The sequence below is a fragment of the Crocodylus siamensis genome, chromosome 15, assembly GCF_052110815.1.
Source record: "Crocodylus siamensis isolate JL-2025a chromosome 15, ASM5211081v1, whole genome shotgun sequence".
NCBI lineage: Eukaryota > Metazoa > Chordata > Crocodylia > Crocodylidae > Crocodylus > Crocodylus siamensis.
This window is the reverse complement of record NC_143409.1, coordinates 44,864,644-44,884,877: the sequence shown is the minus strand read 5'-3', so window position 1 is coordinate 44,884,877 and position 20,234 is coordinate 44,864,644. Positions and strand designations below refer to the sequence as shown.

At 49.6% G+C, this 20,234-nt stretch overlaps 1 protein-coding gene across 4 annotated transcripts in view; it reads right to left on the bottom strand.

Moving 5' to 3' along the window:
• Positions 1-756: 756 nt before the first annotated feature.
• GRAMD2A (GRAM domain containing 2A) overlaps positions 757-20,234 on the bottom strand; it is a 63,674-nt gene continuing 44,196 nt past the window's right edge. For 2 of the 4 annotated variants that reach the window (XM_090029208.1, XM_090029207.1), the window contains 4 exons: positions 10,923-11,079; positions 9,630-9,729; positions 7,701-7,808; positions 757-6,411 (listed from right to left, as the gene is read on the bottom strand). In XM_090029208.1, the coding sequence (XP_089885334.1) occupies positions 6,408-6,411; positions 7,701-7,808; positions 9,630-9,729; positions 10,923-11,079 (369 nt within the window). In that variant the 3' untranslated portion in view covers positions 757-6,407. Of the gene's footprint in view, positions 6,412-7,696; positions 7,809-9,629; positions 9,730-10,922; positions 11,080-20,234 lie in introns of those variants that run through there. The other 2 variants (XM_090029209.1, XM_090029206.1) reach the window with 2 other exon arrangements.

The window sequence follows — 20,234 nt, the reverse complement described above, 5'->3', positions numbered from 1 at the left end:
AAGCACAGGAAACAGCCCTTCCAGAGGCCAGAGCTGCCCGTGTCAGAGCCATGGCCTGCTCTGTGCAGAGGAAGCACATGACCTCCCCTGCCCCCACTATACACCTACACAGGTTAGTCCCCAGCAAAGGCATACATAGGTCCCAGTCCCTTTGCACCACTGAATTGCCCCCAAAGCACCACGCCAGGGCACAGGAACTATCCCTAAACAAAGGCACCAGCCCCTGGACTGCCCCACACTCATATGCTGCATCATGTCTTCAGCTGCTCCTCCAGGGGAAGGGAAGTGGGAATGCTGCCCTGAAGATTACGGAGACCCACCACAGTTCATGCAGCAAGGCACTGGCCAGCCAGACCATGCCTTAGGTGGGGCTGGCCTCCAGACCTGCTGCCTCCTCCCTGCCTATACTTCCCCATAGTGCTGGGAGCTGCTCCTCCGGCTAGAGGGCACTCCGGGGGCTGCAGCACTGAAACAGCCAGGATCTCATGCAAACTGACAGGCTGCTGCTGCAGCCCAGCTGGGCATCAACTCAGCCCTGACCCACAGAAGGGTGGGCACCACCCAGAGGCTCACCATCACCACTCCCTGCACAAGACGGTGGCTTCCCAGCCACTTGGCCCCTGTATTCTTTGATCAAAGGCATGAGGAGGGGATACACCTGGTAAATTCCAATTAGGATCTAGACCCTCCCCCCTCAGCACGGCACCCCCTCATTCAGGGACGTAATAATTCTTTCACCAGACACTGAGACACTAGAAAACGTTGGTTTTATTTAAAATAGATTCACAACCTACAGCGAGATAGCATTCTATTCCCCAGGAACTGCCCACTGTGCTAGTGATACAGATGTAGAGGGAAAGACAAACCATTCATCAGCTCTCTAGAAATACTTCTGGTTTACAAACAGGACAATACAAGCAGTGGGTGGGGTGTGAGCAGCATGCTGGACTGCAGCTGCCTCTCAGTTATGGATGTATCAGTTGCATACAGGTCTAGGGGGCTATGTTAGTGACTGGTGGGGCTGAAGTGAAAAATAAGAGTAAAAAATGACACTGATGCAGTACAAGGACTTGTAAAAATACTGTACGTGTGACTGAGGCAGAAAGACATGGTTCCGGCGACAGATGTCAGCCCTTATAAATGAGATACTTGATGGCATAGTTTAGCCCAAACCAGGCTCCCCGACCTTCCTTCAGCCACAAGAACCAACATATAGCAGAGAGCACACGAATGGGTGTCTTCTTGATGAGCCCTGGAAATATTTCCATGCGACTCCACTGCATCATGACTTTTCTAATCCTTGTGTCCCATCAGTGTTATGTCAGCCAGACCAGGCTGGAGGTGCTGAAGTGCATTTTCTCTTGTGCAGATCCTACTCCCCTCCAAGCATTTGCTGCTGTTCCCACTGATATAATACTGTAGTGGGAAAGGGCCACCCCACAGATGGCAAAGAATTGTGCTGGAGGAAAATGGCTACTAAAATAAATAAGACCTATTTTCATGGGGGCAGAAAACTCACAGAAGGTAGGTTGCTTTGCAGCAGACACCTTGCATCTCCCTGCAAAGCAGTGGGAGGGCTGCTGCAGTTCAGTGGAGGTTATTGCATTACTTTATTGTTATTGTATTATTGCAAGACACTGTTGCTCCCCCTTACCCTTAAAACAAGGGCACAAAATCTAGAAACCCCAGCACACAGAGTACACAGCTAAGGGTCTCCAGTGCTTCTTTAGGAAGAATGTTCACCAAGACAGGTGGAAGTCCACCAGCCCACCTCGCACCATAGCCTGTATTCCTCAGACGTCAAACAAATACAAACTCCAAGCTATAACACACTTGGTTAATTCACAGGAGTCATCTCCTACCCAAAATACTTTACACAGCAATGGAGAGAAAGAAAATAGGACAGGTTTCTGTAATAGCAGAAGATGGCATTACTATTTGAGGCCTCCCTTAAGCCCAGATCTACTGACCAGGTCAAGTCTTGCTTCAGCCCACTCCTCCCTACAGCAAGCTTAGCACTCACCCAGGCACTGCAGCTTGCACACATATAAAGTCCATCAGCAGCAATCCCACAACTTCCTGCCTTTTTGTATTCCACAGCCTGTCTGTACTGCTCCTAAATAGAGCCAAGCACAACAGGAGAGTTGTAAGCTGGCTAATTCCTAGCAAGTCTCCATTTAAGGAAGCCTAATGTAGAGCAGCTGCAGAGTAAGCTACTGACAGAGAAGAGTGCTTCATAAGGCCTAGACTCTTTGAGGGTGGCCTTTAGGATTGACTCTTAAGTAGCAACATCAATACCCTCAGAGACATAGGATACAAGCTAGGAGTCTGGAGGATTGGGCTGGAGCAGAAATCTCACTTCTTTCTCACTCATACCAGTTTGTGTGATTTGCCTTTGTCTGTGTCACAGCTCAAGGACTTGGGGTCTTGGAAAGTTATTGGTCCACAACTAAGAGCTTAAAACTTGTTTACACCTGGTTTACTACCTTGGGATATATTTTCTAGCCCTTCAAAGGAAACAGATATTGTTTAGAAAAAAACTCAAGAAGAATCATGTGCTTGCCTCCTATCTCCTGGAGAACAGGAGCAAGCCTGTGACTAGCAGCTATGATTTGGCATTTGGGGGCTGCAGTTGAGAAGCCAAGATGATCCACACGGAGAGGGGAAAACAAAGTGCTCATGGCTCAGCTGTGAGATCTCCATCTTAGTGATAACCCTAAAGAATAATTAATGGCAACTGGCTAATAGTCCTGCAGCACTGACACTGATTTCAGTGAAAAATACCTGCAGGTGAAAGAGAACTAGAATACATCCAAGTCCTATTGGCAGCAGTTTACCTGCACTAAATGCTGAGACATAGAAACATCCCTCTGGATAGTGAAGACTGTGCTCCATTCCCCCTTGCTGGCCCTGTAATAGGCACCTAACGCTTCATCTCTATTTGGTGTTGTCCTCTGCTCCAGGCACTGAGGTGCAGTATGAGCAAGCTACTCAGGCAGATCCTGGGTCTCCGATAAACAATTGGTTGTTAAAAACCTTTCATACAGCCCAATTTCTGAAGATGGGGGAGCTCAAATCTTGCCATGAGCCCTACAGGCTTCCTGTAACTTAGCCCAGCAGCTGACAGCAGTGGAGAAGATGCAGCTGGGAATGGAAGAGGTCAGTTGAATGAGTGGATCTTATATCGTAAAGACAATACCATGATCAGTGGGGGCATGAAGTGTGTTGGTATCTTTCTGCAAGCTCAGATGCTGAGCACTGTGCACTGCTGCAGGAATCATTATTGCTGTGCCCCTCTTTGTGACACAAGGCAACACATTACATGTGCTTTAGATCCCGGCCCCCATCTCTGCTGTTAATCAATGGGAGGTGCTCTCCATATTTACAGGAGGGGCTGAAGGAAGGGATGAAAGCCCTTGTAACACTCCTGCTCCAAGAAAGACATGCCAAAGCACCAGCCCATAGCTCCAGCAACTGAGCAAAGAGCAGGATGTCAGCACTGCTGACTGGATAGTCCTCCTGAGCAGCATGGGCAGCCAAGAGAGGGGCAGCAGTAGGTCTGCATGTCACTTAATAACTTTATTATTATTAATAAAACACCCAGTGGATTTTTACTCCTAAAAAACAGGAGCTGTCACTTAAGTACAAGCCAAACAGTGAGAATCTGTCCAATGCTCACACCCATGATGAACCCTGGCACTGACTTCACCCTGTTGCCAGACCTCACATGCTTCCTTGGTTGGTTGTACCACTTCTTTCCCTCCCCCAACCACCCAGTTTGACAGCCAGGGGTGGCAGGATGCATCTCCCACTTGTGGCTCCCAGGGGAACGTGGCACTGAAAAGACATTGTTTCAACAAAGACAAGGTGGACACACCTGAGAAGAAGTTATTGGTGAATAACAGTCTGCCAGCTGGCCCAGGGATGCTTCACAGCAGGTTGTCTCATCTCAGCTCATCTGAGCTCTGGGAGCCCTGTCACTACAGATTTACACAGTGCAGCTGTAAGGGGAACTGCCCCGAGCTCATACCTTTGTCCCCTGAATGCTTCACACAAGATATGAACAGAGCTGGCTTCCTTATCCCTGAAACATCAGTGTAAAGGGGGGTGGAATGCTGGAGTCTTTCCATTGGCTTTGATAGGCTTTGGATTAGACCCCTGAATGAGCATGGCTGCAGCAGCTGTAAAAAGGGTACCACCAGAATGCTAACGAGGCAGGTACATTAATATGCATAAGCCCAGCCAAGCTAATGAATATTCAAGACCTTGGCCTCTAGCATTTTACTGTGCCTCACATGTTGAGGGCAGCCCCCATGAAAGAGAGAGGGAGATGAGACTGGAAGGAGCTTTCAATTCACCATCAGCTCCACTGTCCCACGCATTCAGTGGGCCTTCTGCCCCAGGCCTTGTCTTTCAAGCTCTTGCTGCTCCCCAGGTGAGCAGTGACAGGCCACAAAGGGTTTAAGATTTCATTTAGATGCTGACAACAAGGAGATTACAAGGAAATGCTGCTGTAGTTATTCCTCCTGCTGCCTCTGAGCTGTGGGCTGGAGCCTGGCCATGGCAAAGGTACATTTTAACACCAACCAACACGCAGAGGCCTGACCTGGGCCACACCTTTTGTAGTGTCTCTTACAGCCTCCTCCAGTGGCTAGAAACACCAAGTGCTTGAGAGCAGCATGTAGAGCAAAGAGTCTGTTTGGCACCACCTTAGGAGAGGCCTGTTACTCTGAGGTCTGACTCAGGCATGGTCAGTCAACTTCACCGCTAAAATGCAGGCTCTTTCCAAACAGCAGAGACCTTGGGAATCTTGCCCCAAGTTGCCCATCAGTTGTGGACCCCCTCCAGGAGCCACCTGAAGGTGTCAGCATCTGGATGGCTTGTCATGCCACTGCATAAGCCTGGGTGATCTAGGGCAGCCAGGGCAATATATCTTTTCCTGGCAGGGAGGGCTGCTCCTTCATGCCAGTTTTGCACCATCAAGCCCTGCAGCCTCAGTTCTGCAGAGAGCACTGTTGTGCTATATATAGTACTTCCTTTGCAGAGGCTGGGCAGGAGAAGGGGCCAGCTTTATACTCTCCCTGCCCTCCTCTTCATCCTTCTTCGGCCCAGGGCCTCTAGGTGTAGGGACTGTAATACGTTAAGGAGGGGAAGTGGAATGCACAAACAGTCTCTGAGCTACGCACACTGGTGCCGTAAGACAAACTGCACCAGAATTTCCCTGGTTAATCATCTGCCACCTGGGCAAGCCTCACTTCAGTTGGTATCAGCCCAAGAGTGCTCTAAACCCTGCCTGGCATCTTGTTCGATTGTCGTTCTCTACACTGGACATCTGATAACGGGAGTAATGGAGTTAATGCTTGGACAGTAACACCGGCTTCTAGTCACAGAGAGGTTTCCTTGTGTTGCATGGGACCACACAAGGCTGGTCCAGCACAGGAAGGAAATACAGCAACCCCATGGTGCAAAAAGGATGGGTCTCGATGACAACTACTTCATATGGAAGCAGGTATCGGGAAGAACAGAACACACCCAGCTTGCATGTCCCTGTCAGCCTCCATTATGGGAGCTTCTCAAATATCCTTCCAAAGAAAAGAAAAAGTTGAACATAAAAGAGGTGGCAATTTGAGCACTGGGTCCTATGAGTGGGGTCCAACAGCATTGTGCGTGTCAGGTGCTCACAGGAGCCTGCTGAACCACTGGCTGCTGAAACTGGAGGTGATGTTAGCCCAAAGGTGCTGGTGTCTCCCGACATGGCGGTGCAAAACCGTGATGCAGCTTCTGGTATAACACATCTGGGCCAAAACCAAGGCCCCTGGAAGAACGAGTGGCTCTCATAGGGTCCCTCTTCACATGTGTGTTCTGCTGGCACTGCCGGCAGGATAGCAGCAGTCTGTCCCATCCCTCCCACCCCAAAACAGGAGTCTGTGCTGGTAGGAGAAACAAAAGTACGTGGTCCTGATTCCTATCACGGAGGTGACCAGGACCCTGAGCCATCGAGTGACTTGTAGTTTGGACTTGCTCAGAATGCATTTGAGAGACACTGCTTTAGCCTCAGTCAAGCAGAGCTGCACCTGAGACCTCCCAGAAACATGAATGCTTGGGAGCATCTTGGAGTTGGTCCGAATACTGTGAGTAGAGGCTGGCTGCACTCCACAGATGGCACCTTGCACTGCAGGTGTGGCATGATCCCACAGCATTCCAGTAAAGGAAGGATACTGGGGTCTTCCATTGTAAACAGCGATGTTTCAGGTCAGATGCAACATGGAGTAAAAAAGAATTGAGGACTTAATTCGGGTGTTCTAAATATTGCAGCAATGTTCACCAACAGACTGTGTTGGAGATCTGTACACAAAGTGCTATTTTCCTGCCAATGTCCATCCTGAGCCACAGCTCTGGGGTGACAGTCACCTGGAAAGAGAGACCAAGGCATTTATAGGAAATCCATCCCACATTAGGGCCCCACCCTTACCTTCTGCAGCTCAAGCAATTCATTCCTGGGACTCTCTTGCTGGAGAGGTTAGTGAGGGAAGATCCCATGAGGACAGACCATTCCCTACACACTGTAGCAGCAGGCTGGAGAAGCACTTGTCTGGGGTACCTTGGAAATACCTCATGCTGGATTCATGCAGGGGGCTTAACTGGATGACTCTCAATCCCCTGTTTTCACAACTTCCTGTCCAGTGCTCCATCAAGCTCAGCCATTACACATGTCTAACCTTCCCTGTACAGTGTAGTGTAAAACCTAACCTAGCTCTAGTGCTGGCAGTTGTCTAGCCATGGAAGCACAGAGCCCCATACAGGCTAACTCATCATGCAGTGTGGACAAGTCCTGTGGCTCTGGGCTTCCATGACACTGCATCAGAGCAATGTGAAATCTACAGGCCTGATCTTACTCCCATTAAAGGCAAGCAAACTGAATCACAAAGCAGTAGTGACAGGGTCCACACACACTGCTGTGCGTCACTGCACTAAAAAATTCTCCCCCTGGAGAGTGCTAGTGGAGAGCTCACAGCACATGATCTGGCGGCATGGTGAATACTGGTAGATGCCAGGCAAAACTAGGGCATTCAGAGCAATGCTATTTCATCACAGGCATTAGTGGCAAAGCTTTACTCATTTAGTTCTTACCCATCCAGCATACTTTGCCAGTGCAAGACTCACTGCTCTCCAAAATGCAGGGCCAGCTCCTGTTCCTCTGACACGGAGTCTAAATGCAATCCTATTCCACCTCCCTCAAGGTCCTGAACAATCATTAATACATCTACTCTGGTACGTCTAAGGCTAAATCACAAAAAAGCATCCGGGCAAATAAGGACTGGCCCATTCTGGAGTCTCTGTTGTTTTCAGGGTCCTCTAGCAGCATGGAGCATGATCACGCTCAGATGCCTGGTCAGTGGAATACAGCCTAGACCTCCACCTCCAGAATTTTATCTCTAGCAAGGCTGTACCAGGTATGCTGGATTTGGGTGAAAAGCCTGCATCCTGCCATGACTGGGAAGAGCATCCATCCCAGGGGTAACATCTCCTGTTGGGGGAGGGGGTGAAGTTCCACTCCCTTCACCACTGGTTTGCTGCCAAGACCCATGGTGTCAGCTGCTGGATGCCTGCACTGTGAGCTCTCTGCCACCTCCATGCCCCACTTCTTGCTGTCCCAAATCCACTACTGATTGGCTCCCTTGGGACCCAAGAGCCCCTACCTCCTGTGGCCGCGTGAGAGGTAGTCCCGATTCAGAGAGCAGAGCTGCTGCTCCAGACGGAAGATGCGGAATGCCAGGTATGAAGAGGACACGACCAGGAGGCAGATCCTGTGGGTGGAGGCAGACTGTTAGTGCTGCACACCTTAGAGACTAAAGCCTCTCCAACAGCTAGGGCTATGTTTGTCCCACCAGGGGTGATACAAGACCTCTTGGTAACGATAAAACTAGAGCATGGGTGCTGCTTTACTTAATTTTCTCTCCAAAAGCTGCTCGTTGCAACAGCTGGCAACACACAGCCCCGTTCTCCTGGGGTCACAATGGATCCCAGATGCAGCAAGTTCTCAGGAGCCAGAGGACTAAACTCATTTGGGCTGGGACTAGCGGTCACAGCCTCGTGGGCCTAAGCATGCAGTAGCAACACCTGAGAAGAACTGGTCAAAGGCTCTGCTCACGTATGCATCTCCCTAAAGATACGGTGGCCCAAGCTGCTTTCACCCTAAGGCCCATCTGTACCATGCCAGCAGCAAAGAGAGGCTTCAAAGTAAATCACAGTTGCATCCATTTGACCCTGCTAGAGCAAAGTAGAGTGATTTTAAAGGGGCTTCATGGGAATGTAAATCTTCCCCGTATATCAGTATGTTACATGGTGCATCACAACACAGCCTAAAACTATTCTCTCACTGAAGGTGCGAAGAGGCTAAATTGGGCAGGCCAGAGAACTGCAGTTCTCCATATCTACAGAACATGCAGGAGCAGTGCAAGCATCAGACACCCACAGAATCTCACCTCTGCAACAGGAGGCTGAGAAAGACAGGGCCAATAGGACAACAGTGTTAAGCAATCCCGCACAAATGGCTAATGTTCCAGTGCCCTCCTGAGGGCATCTGCCAGCTGAGTGCGCAGGAGTGCTAAGATCCAGGTTTGGAGCCCTGGTACCCAGGACTAGCTAATAAGACACAGATCCCTTAGCAACCTGGAGCACTGCATTGCTGAGCAAAACCTTCCCCCCTGTCCTGCCACCCCACTTGCTAGCTGTGCTGGGGCAATGCTTGGCTCCAGCAAACTGAGCAGACCATGTAAACAAGAGCATTTTTTTGGTTGTCTTTCATCTTCTGGGGATCAAAACCATGTTAAAAATGCACCAGCCTTACCAGCCCTACTCATATCTGTTTCAGGTCAGGCTGATTACAGAGTGGCTCAGAGGATTAGATCTGAAAATGGGAAATGCTAACCCAGCCACATGGGTGCCAGGAGCAGAAGGCCTCCATCCCCAGCCCCTGCTCTACAGCCATAACATTGATTCCAACCTTCTGCTTGTTTCCCTCAGCCATGTATTTCCTCCTCCTTTTCCCTCCCCTTTTCACTGCCATCAGTGGAGCAATGGACTTGGCTAACACTACAATAACCCCATCCTGTTCCGCACGGACTCTGGCCTAATGCTTCAGCTCCACAGGCTGCAGCTGTGTTGGGCATGGGTGCTGCCCAGCTGATGTGACACCTGGGAGTGGAGAAGTGATGGATCCACCAGGGAACTGGGTCCTGCACAATGTGGAGTGTTATCTTTGCTAGCTTTCTTTGAAGTGCAGCAAGAAGCAACAGGGATCAAGCAGCTCCCTTTGGCCCCCTTTCTCATCTACCACTGGCCCTAGACCTCAGTTACTAAGAAGGTAGTTCAGTCCCACATCCAAACTGTCCTGCCTTCTGCACTGATGGTGCCAGTTAGGCATGACTATTTGTTTAGGACCTGAATGGAGATCTCTTCAACTCCCATAGCCCACACAGGCAATAATGACTTTCAGCCACTGTTGACTTGGATGAGATCTGGACTAGTGAACTCTGAGGGGAAGGCTTTGCAGCCAACTCCCCATGTACTTGACTATCCACTCTGCTCACCCATGTGGGTGTCTACCTGTCTGAGTCTATACTTACAGCACAATGAAGATTTTCAGGAGTTGATAATCAGGTGGCCTTAGCTCTGCCACACAGTTTGGTTCTGCCTCCAGTTCCTCTTCTGTGTTTATTGCACTTTCTGGAAAAAAAAAAAAAAGCGCCAAGAGGCACCAAATGAAATGGATCAAGAGTCTAAGCTGAATGATCCTATTTAGTAAAGCGACCAAAACACTGGCTCGCATCCATAGATGCTTCTCGAGCAAATCCCGGGATGTCATTCTCCCCTTGTACTCGGCCTTGGTGAGGCCGCAGCTGGAGTACTGCATCCAGTTTTGGGCTCCACAATTCAAAAAGGATGTGGAGAAACTTGAGAGAGTCCAGAGGAGAGCCACGCGCATGATCAGAGGTCAGGAAAACAGATCTTACGATGACAGGCTGAGAGCCATGGGACTCTTTAGCCTGGAAAAGCGTAGGCTCAGGGGTGATCTGATGGCCACCTATAAGTTTATCAGGGGTGACCACCAGGATTTGGGGGAACGTTTGTTCACCAGAGTGCCCCAAGGGATGACGAGGTCGAACGGTCACAAACTCCTGCAAGACCGTTTCAGGCTGGACATAAGGAAGAATTTCTTTACTGTCCGAGCCCCCAAGGTCTGGAACAGTCTGCCAGCGGAGGTGGTTCAAGCACCTACATTGAACACCTTCAAGAGTAAATTGGATGCTTATCTTGCTGGGATCCTATGACCCCAGCTGACTTCCTGCCCTTTGGGCAGGGGGCTGGACTCGATCTTCCGAGGTCCCTTCCAGCCCTGATGTCTATGAAATCTATGAAATTAGTTCCGAAACACACTGTCCCTCACTGAGGCTAGAACAACACGTGACCCAGTTCTGATGGAGAGAGCTGATCTTGCCATAGTGATCATTCATAGAGACACTTTTGCACAGGGAAACCCAGCTCCCCAACCTCCTAGTGGTTTCTGTGCTTTAATACTGGGGATGTATCTGATAGTCACTATATTACTCAAGGGATTCCCAGCATGATCCGCAATCTCTTTCCAGAGCAATATGTGCATTTAAATCCCCCATAGCCAAGTACGAGCAGTAAAGAGCCTTGTCCTCTGGAAAGGGCTCCATGGAAGTTAAGGGCACAAAGCCATGCACCTCTCAGAGAGAAGCATCCCTCCACATTCCCCACACCGGAAAACAAAGCTCTCTAGGCCCCTTCCAAGGATTTCCTAACCAATGTCTCAGCATGGGTGGGCCAAAGCCACAGGCAGGCTAAGGAGAACGGGTTATTAGGTCCAAGCCCTCCATCCCCACCAGGCCCCTCACCTGACACGAGGGGCTCCTCAGAGTTAAAAGAGCTCTCCTTGGTGCTGATGCTACTGATGGAGGTCCGGTGGATGCACTGGTAGTCTGCATTTGGGAGAGACAGGGAGAGAGACGCTGGGGAAACCTTCCTCCACTTCACTTCTGGGACAATCACCTCCTGTGGAAGGCACCGACTGTTAGCAGCAAACTCAACCATCTCCTGCTGTTGGCAGGCCCCGGAAAAGAGCCCCTAGTCTATACTGCAGAGTCCTCTTGAAAGGTCTGTAGGAGAGGACTTCAACCCAGGACTCCCGACCCATGAGGCATGGAGCTGTGGGGGTGCCTGGCTGCCCTAGATAGCTGTGAAGCTCCCCAGGTCTGGGTTGGCCCTGACAGGCATGTTTTCTCACTGCCTGATACAGCAATCTGGTAGCCTAAGAATAGGATACAGTTTGTTTGTTTTTTAAAATCAAATGCTAGAGTTGGATTCACACCCAACAGAAAGTCAACTCCTGCAAGCAACAGGGCATCTTGGTGAGGGCCGAGATGGAATCCTATCAGGAGCAAAGAGGTCCTCTAAGTTTATGCCCATGAAGGAAATACCGGATGAGACTTTTCAGATCAAGATACCAAAGGCATATATCCCCTCAGAACTGCTTTGAATTACTGATCACTGTTTATTTCACCTCATTGACTTTAAGTTCAGAAAAGACCATTATGATCATCCAGTCTGACCTCCTGCATAGCACTGGCCTCACACCCTACATCATGATTGCAGGGCTAGCATCCTCTGACCCCTCCAGAGTGCCCCCTGCAGAGATACAAAGCCTCAAGCCTTTACATGTCTGGGTGGGATGCCGTGATTCTCCACTCAGAACAAGTGTCTGACTACAGGTCCCTGTGTCCTGACTGCGATTGCTCAGGAAGGCTTACAGGATTTCACAACTGCATGAAGTCCCTTTGGGTGCTGTGACCCATGGTTTGTTCAGTAAACTGACAAGGTATTGTTGAACCATAATGCTGGGAAGGCAACAAGAGATAACAATGTAGTAAAGCAGTCTAGAGGCTTGCCTGTCTTGCCTAAGTCTTCTCATCCCCTGGTAACTTAGAAAGGCCAAACTACTTCACGTTACCTCTGCAGGTGTACCTGCACCTGCTCCTTGAGAACAGTCTACCAAATGCCATGCCCTCTCCTAAGACTTACTTTTTAACCATTTGAAGGCTCTTTTGATTTGCCTGCTCCCAGCCTTGGTAAAACTGCTATATAAAACTTTGGGAAGGAGCCAAGGTGGTGTAATCTTTGCAGGCATAGTTTTGAAATGACTGCTGTCACATTTACTGGAAGCGTATGATACCATAATACCTTCCCACTGTTTTCTTAGCAACCCTGCTATCACAGTAGTACAGTAATTCTCAACCCAGATGCCAAGATCATTTCAAGGGTGCCAAAGGGTGCCATACAGTGTTAGCACTGTTAGGTGTGCAAGTATTTTTCACAAGATAAATCCAGAAATGTCAAATACGAATCCATAGTCCTAAAAACATTTTGATCCATTGTGGGCTTTCTGAGTTTTTTTTGCCAAAGAAGAATGGCTTTATTACTTTTCTGTAGTCAAAAAATGTATGAAAACTGAGAGCTGGTATTTTCTGAGGGGCTTTGAGTCTAACTGATAGTGCCTAGAGTCTAACCAGGTTGAGAACCACTGCACTTGTATCAAAAAGTGACACGGGCCAAGCATGCCAGTAACTCACCCTACCTATGTATCACAGTAACTTACAAAGTAACCAGGTCCCAGACAGCATGCATAAAGTGATTACACAAGCTAAATTACAAGCTACTGTCCCGCTTTTTTTTTAGGAGTGTACCCAGCCTTGACTTGAATTCAACACATCCCTTGGTAAAGTTGTTTCAATGGTTGATTATCTTCCTCAATATAAAATCAACCTCAAGCATAACACAAAGAGGGAATTCAAATCTAGCAGCACACATAGTTCATGGTATGGCTGTCACGTCATATGTGACTGCAAATTGAGCTGCCAGATCCAGACAGTGGCAGCTATTTTATAAATATTTTGACAGGAAAAAAACAAAAAGATATACATCACTAGGCTTGTTTCTGGAGAATAGTCTGATCTTGCTCCCAGGCAAACGCAGTGAGAATCCATACCAAGAAGTTTGTTGCTGGTTTTCAAACAGCTTGCCCCTTTCATATGCCATGCCAATGCTGCGCAGAAGATACTCCAGCAATTAAACTGGCACCCACCACCCTCTTCAAGGCAGTGGTGTGTCAGATCAAAGCAGCAAGCATGCTCATTTGAACCTTCAATCGGCAGATACCCTGACTGCTTGCAGAGAGCGTAGAGGCCTCTTTAGAGGGTTCATAGACCAAGGTGCCAGGGCAGGTATGTAAGAACAAGGACGAGAAGTACTGCATAGGATCAGCATGTGGACTTCAGTGTAGGGTGCTTCTTTGCAAAATGGCTGCATTGCTGCCCTCCAAGCTCTCTGCTCGACTCTGCTGCATTAACTCTACTGCTATGTTCCTAAGGATCTCTTGTATGGAGAACGCCTTACAAGAAAAAGACCACGTGAGAGTCCTTATCTCCAGTTCAAAGATGCTTGCAAGAGAGATATGAAGTCAATTAATATTGAGCAAAATCACTGGGAGAAGATTGTTAAGGACTGAAGTGCTTGGAAACAATCTATTACGCATGGAATGAAGGCTTTTGAGGAAAGAAGAACCCAAGATGCAGAGGAAAGATGAAACCTCAGGAAAAACACAGCAACCATATTCAGGACCCAACTGTTTGATATGAACTTCAATTGGGATAAGTGTGGAAGGGGCCGTCATTCAAGAACTGAGCTCTGCAGTCACACTCACAGATGTTCAGCAAGCGGATGCCTCACTCAGCACAGTTCAGTTGTCTCGCGAGACGCACAGATGTCTAGATGGTCCTGTCTAGGGAGCCAGCCACCACACCTCAGTTATGTTCTACCACAGATGGGGCCTTGGAGATGATACCATCACAACACTTCCAAGTTCTCTTAACAGACAGATTCAAAATACTGCTACCTTCAGTCCAGAAGTGGGACTGTAACTGGGAAGCCTGATGTCACTTGCCTCCGCCTCTGGAAATCATGAGAGACTGCATGGAAGTCACAGGGGTTGCAGAAGTGACCAGAATCAGACCCTGAATTTCAAAACCTCTTCACCTTGAGATGTTCCAGCCACATTTCTGTGCACATAGAGACCTCCCATACAGCTAGGCAGACTAAGCCCAGAAAGGAGCCCATAACTGTACATATATATTTACTCATTTTAATATTGTATTGGTCTCCTCTCACCCTCCTCTTTACTGCTTTCCTTTAAAAGCACGACTCACAGATGGGTCCTGCTTGAATGGAGCCCCTCCACTGGGCCACCCTGTACTGTGCACCCTGGGGAACTGCAGGAGCACACAGGAGTCCTGGTATGGTGGAGTGGGGAACGGAGGATCCTGGTATGGGGGGGGAAGAAGGGAAGTCATAGAAATTAAAGGCTGGAAGACTTGAAAGATCAGAGTCCAACCCCCCTGCTCTGGGCAGGAATACTGCTGAGATCAAATGATCCCAGTAAGGTGTCTATCTAGTCTCTTCTTGAAGAATTCCAAAGTTGGGGACTGCACCATCTCCTTGGGAAGGAGGAATGAGAGGGGGGAACGAAAAGCTTCTTGCATATGGTGGAGCATGTGATGAAAGCACTGAAAACCCACCATCAGGAATGGGAAAATGGAGGTTACACAGAGCCTTGGCATGGGAGAGCGCTTCCAGAGTGTCTCTGAGACTGAGGGTGGTACAGAAGGGTGCGGGGGGGGGGGGCACAGGAGGGGAGCTGGGACTTAGATAAGTGATGTTTTCCTCTCAGCACATTTTCCCATCCCTACCAGTCTGTTCTACTCCTTCCTAACTTCCTCGGAGCTTCCTCTCCTGACCCCATTCCAGCCAACCAGGACGGGGGGACACTTTCAGTGCACTCCTAATAATCTTCTATCATTCTGCTAGCCTGAACAAACTTTGCCACTCATGGTCCTGCAAGGAATTTCTACCATCATTCTCTATGTGTCAGGGCCTCGCCACATTCGGATGCTGCCCCTCGGACCATCTTACACCTGACAAGCCACTCATGCTGGAAAAGTTGAATAACAACGCTGCACCCGGCCCTCCTGAGCAACCCACTCTGCTGCTGCAGGGTTCCCAGCATATAGAGCCCCATTGCTTTGCTAAGGCCTACCAAATGCAGAAATCTCTGAGCAGCTTTAAAAGCTCCGCAAACAAACTGAGCAATCCACCCTCAGCCTTGGCTTGGAAATGCAATGTTTAGAAATTCCCAAGTGCACAATGTGATTCTCTCTGCATCTGAGACCTGAACTCACTGACTACCTGACTTACAAACATGACTATCCCTGATGTGGCAATGTGCATCAATTAAAGGGCCTAGCATGCAACACAGCTGGGTAGAGCTGGCTCTGTCTCCTGTCACACCCCTCCCTGAATATGAATATACCCTCTCTGCCCCCATCTTTGTTGGGAGGGCAGAGCTTAGGGCTCCCACAGAGGGAAGCCTGGATTGAACAACTTAGAGAAGTGTTTCTCAACTCATGGGTCATGACCCAAAAGCGGGTCACAAGAATATAAGAAAGGGTCATGAACAAACTTTAAAAATGGATCAACAAACTTTAAAAATGGATGCGCCTTTAAGGGAGAAAAATGTGGGAAACCGTGACTTTTCCCTTTTCAGGCTGGCAGAGCTCCAGCCTGCGAGGGGCTGCTTGGGGCCCCCCTGCCCCACAAGCTGGAGGGCTGGGGCCGGGAGGCAGTGGGTCAGGAATCAGGGGCACTGGGTCAGGACTGGCCAATGTTTACAGACAGGTCCTGGTACAAAAAAGGCTGAGAACCAGTGCTCTAGTCTAAAGCAACAATGACAGGACTTTGGAAGCTAATTTATAGCCAAGGCAGGAAAGGAAAATCTCATTTCAGTCTCTGGGAATGGCCCCCTCCCTGTGAAACAGTGCTGGCTGATGTTCAGGGTGGGGGTGGTCAGGCTCTGATGGGGGCTGGATCCAGATAAGCAAGGAGCAGCTCGGCAGGGGGGGTCCTGCCTTCAGCAAGTCCCATCCTGCCAGCCCCAGCTCTGCTGGGCCCGCTCAGTGACAGCAGCCATCTCAGCCCAGCAGGAAGCCGTACACTTCAGTGTACTCCTCCTGCACCAGAGAACAAGCGGGAAGCAGGGCCTGCTGGCACAAAGCCCACAGTGGCTCTGGTCTGAAGAGGCAGAGGGACACTGAGAAAACAAGGCCCTGAAGAGGAAGCTGCTGGAGTTGGGTGAAAAGGATGGGGGGGCAGGCTGACATGGATGCAAGGCCCATCTGGGCCCCAGCTCTGCCATCTGGGTGCCCAGGAACATGGTGCAGCTGGGGACAGCAGAGCCCAGCCAGGCCTGGGGATGGGATGCCACTCACCTCCCCCACCCACAAGATGACTGCAGGAGGGAAAGGGAAGGGCACAGAGAGCAATAGCCTTGTATACACAGCAAGCGTCAAAATCCCCATTGTGTTTGGGTCCAAGGCAGTTGCCAACTGCTCTGCATCATGCCTGGACAGAAGCCACTTTATTCACAGCAAGAAGTTTCTTTGTGGACTCTTGGGTGTCCAGGCAGCACAGGCCAGGCCCAGCCTCCTCCCCCCCATCCAGGGCCTCATTCTGTGGGCTGCCTTGAGGGGCTACCAAGGGATGCAGCTGCAGACACCCATCTCTTCATAGGGCTCACACAGCTGGACAGAATCCCCCTCTGGTGCTAGGGTGGCCTCTGCTCCTGCACGCTCTCAATTTGAGATGCCTCAAGGGCTTGGCCTTTCTTGCATGCAGCGTGGCAGCAGGAGCGGAGCCCCACTATGCAGACACTCAGGCTAGGACTTTACACTTTCCTCTTGCAAGCCTTCTGCCTTCAAAGGAGAGATGGCTGCTCAGAGCCCAGCCACCAAGAGGCTCCACCCGTAGCATACACAGGGGTGGGCGAATAGAGTGGAACATCTTCTATGGGCGCAAATGCAAAGGGGTGCCAGGCTGAAGCCACTGTATATGGCACCTGCGCTGCAGCAGCTGCCACCCCAGTTTGCCCCAGCAGCAACAGCCTTGAGTCTCTGCCACCAGGGTCCGGTGACCCTGTGACCCAGCAGCAGCTGGATTCCCCATGTAATGCAAGTCTTGCTCAGAACTGCCCCCACCACCTGCCCAGGACACCAACATGCTCAGTTATGCTTCCAGGATCCAAAGCCAACTATTATTACAAGAAGAGATTTGCCACCTACTCCTTAAGGGCACGGGTGTGGACAGAAGCAGTAACTTGCAAGGAGGAAAGCCTGTGGAACAGTGTTTTCCATAGTGTCACCTCTTCACCCCCTCCACTGTAACTGGTAGAAAGGCACAGACAGGCCTCCCTCTGCATGCCAACCAGGCCTCTGCACTGCATGAGGGGTTAGGGAAGAGTTCCTCCCTCACCCCTTTCACATCCTTCCACCTCTTCTCCTCCCTGGTTTCTTTCTCCCAAGGAGATGTGAAGTGGTGCCTCCACCATTCTTCTTATACCTGCCAGGCTGTCAGGAAGGAGAGATTTTCCTGCTCGGACAGGGGAAAAAAGTCCACTTCAAGGGGTCTGACACCAAACCAGGGTGTCTCTCTCTCACCAAACACCTCACACCTGAGATGCTCCTAGAAAACACGTGGTGGAGAAAGAAAGCTACCAGGATGGGTTCTTGAGGATCACTGGAACCAGAAGGCCTGAACCCACAGCCAGAGCTGGTTTGCAAGACAGGGAGCGACAGACACTAGGCTAGCACACAGCTGCTGGCAAGAAGCTGCTGGCTCCTTCAAACCCCCCGCCTACCCATAACAAAACCTTGAGTGGACGTGCTATGCTCTTTAAAACCCTCTGGCTTGAAAACAAGGGATTTGTGCCATGGGAATTCCAGCATTTTGCAAACCTTGCTCGGGACTGCAGCATTTCAGTGGTAAACAAGGAAGTGCATACAAAAAGTAAGGGTAAGAGTTTTATGGCACATTAGGCCCTGGGCCAACAGGTAATCATCAGTTTCTTGGGAAATGAATGTGGCAGAATGGAAAATAATGAGCGTGAAAAAGAGCTGCGATATCAACACAGTTGCAAAATCAATCCAAGCACCGCAGGTGGAATGGTGAGCACTGATAAGGCTCCTTCAGCCTAATCGGAAACCACAGGGCCAGCCCTGGACAGGAAAGGATGTGGGGGAGGGGCAGGGACGGGTCTGCTGAGGAGAAACTGGACAGTGATGACTCAACTAAGCATCAAGCAGAGGAGCTGCCAGGCCAGCTTTAAGAGCATGTTTCCAGTCACTGGAAGAGCCACTCTACAGCATCAGAGCTGGGCTGACACAGCCCTAGTTCCCTTTGTCCCCTGAGTGGGCACAGGATGGAAATACACAAGTACCTGCCCCTGAGCAGCCTTCAAAACCAACAGTCTGTCTTGTGCCGGTATGTAGCCTTAGACGGATTCTACCAAGGGAGAAGCAGCAACTGTATCTAAGAGTTGACTGATCTTCAGTGAGGGAGGAGAACAAAGTTGAGCCAGCATGGGCCCACAATACAGTACAACCAAGACTCCGGGTTGTGTTCAGGTCACCAAGCCCTCTTTTTGGGAAGGGAAAAAGAACTATGATGAAAGAAGGAGCAGGAGGGAAATGAGAGAGAAGGCACAATTATGGGACTGTCAAGACAACAGGGTCCTGCTAAGGTTTTAACGCCAGGTGCGTGAGCATTCAGCTGGTACCTATACAGACACCTACCCTCCCTGGTGCTACTGAGACCTGTGCAGTGGTATACGGAGCTGAAGGGCTTTGGAAGATGCTATGACTAGGCTGGTCATGTCAGCTGATGGGCTGTTTTCCTTTTAGCAGCCAGTTAAAATTGCACCTGTCTGCTCCATGTCACACAACAGCTGTCCCACACTGGCCCAAAGAGCGTGATTTCCATTCGGCAAGAGCTTTGTTTCCTAGAGAAGAGCACGCAGTGGCAGCAGCTGCAGAAACACAAGGCTGACTGTGAGACAGGCAAAACTCAGCTATCATCACACAGAGGAGCAGCTTTCCCTGGGGCCCATGCCACCATATGGATTTCAATAAAGAAGGTCCCCAGCTTCATAATCACACAGGTCACTGCAAGAGATGGTTAGCCACACCTTCCCTCCATGATCTAAGGGACATTCTTGCCTCAGTTTAATGCTGGCTGAAGCCTCCTTTCTTCTGCAACCAATTCTTTACTAAAGTTCTCAATCATTTGTGTGTGCCCACATGTCTGGTTTTAAGAACAACAGCCAAAAAGTAACAGGAAATGCGCTTGCCTTCAACTGAGCATCCGAGGGTCTGTGCTAACAAAGCTCTCTGCCTTCTCAGCCCTGGCCTCTCCCTTCAAACTCACTCACACTACTGCAGGTAAAACTGAATGCAAGTTTTCTGGGACTGGGATCACATCTATTAGACACTTCAAACATGGGAGCTCTTATCCGCTGACTTTCCTCATTGGGGGACAAGTGTATTCAAAACCAGGTATTTTTCTTTTCAGTGGCAAAGGGTCTTAAAAAAGAGGGTCTTTATTCAGATCTCAGTAAAGGGCCTTTCATGTACGTTTCCTATACACAATGCTTGCCATGCCCTTGGTACCCATTGGGATGTTCTTACAGTTCTTTTACAGGTCCCATGACAGAGCTTTCACTAATAGTTCAGTCCATAGCCCGCTCCGTTACCTTTGCTAAAAGTGACTAACACCCTGTGAAATACTTTGTGTGGTGCTGTGATTTTCTGAGTTGTTTGCTCTGAGTTGTTTCCTCTGCAAGATTTTTTTAAAGTAATGAATTGGTGAATCAGTTTGGCAGGAAGCGAAAAGAGATAAGAAAGGCTTAATCTCTTGGGATGGTTGATGATTCAATCCTTTTTCCCAATATGCTATCGGCATTTATGACTCTGGCAGCTTAACTGGTTAACAAGATAGCTGGGCAGAGCCAAGAGAAGGCTGCCTGCCTGTCATTCAGTGGTTCTTATCTATAAACACATGATAGGGACTTGATGCCACCACGTTGTGAACTGCATAAAGGCATCCTGTAGGACATCCTCCAAGGACAAGAGCTACAGCTTTATGTGACCTCCCCAGGCAGCCCATGTTAAACTTTACCTTGGCAGGAGAAGCGTGAATTTGGAGGGGCCCATATTCACTGCATGCAAATGCTGCTTTTGGCAGCTTCAAGGTGCACAGGGAATGTATTAAAC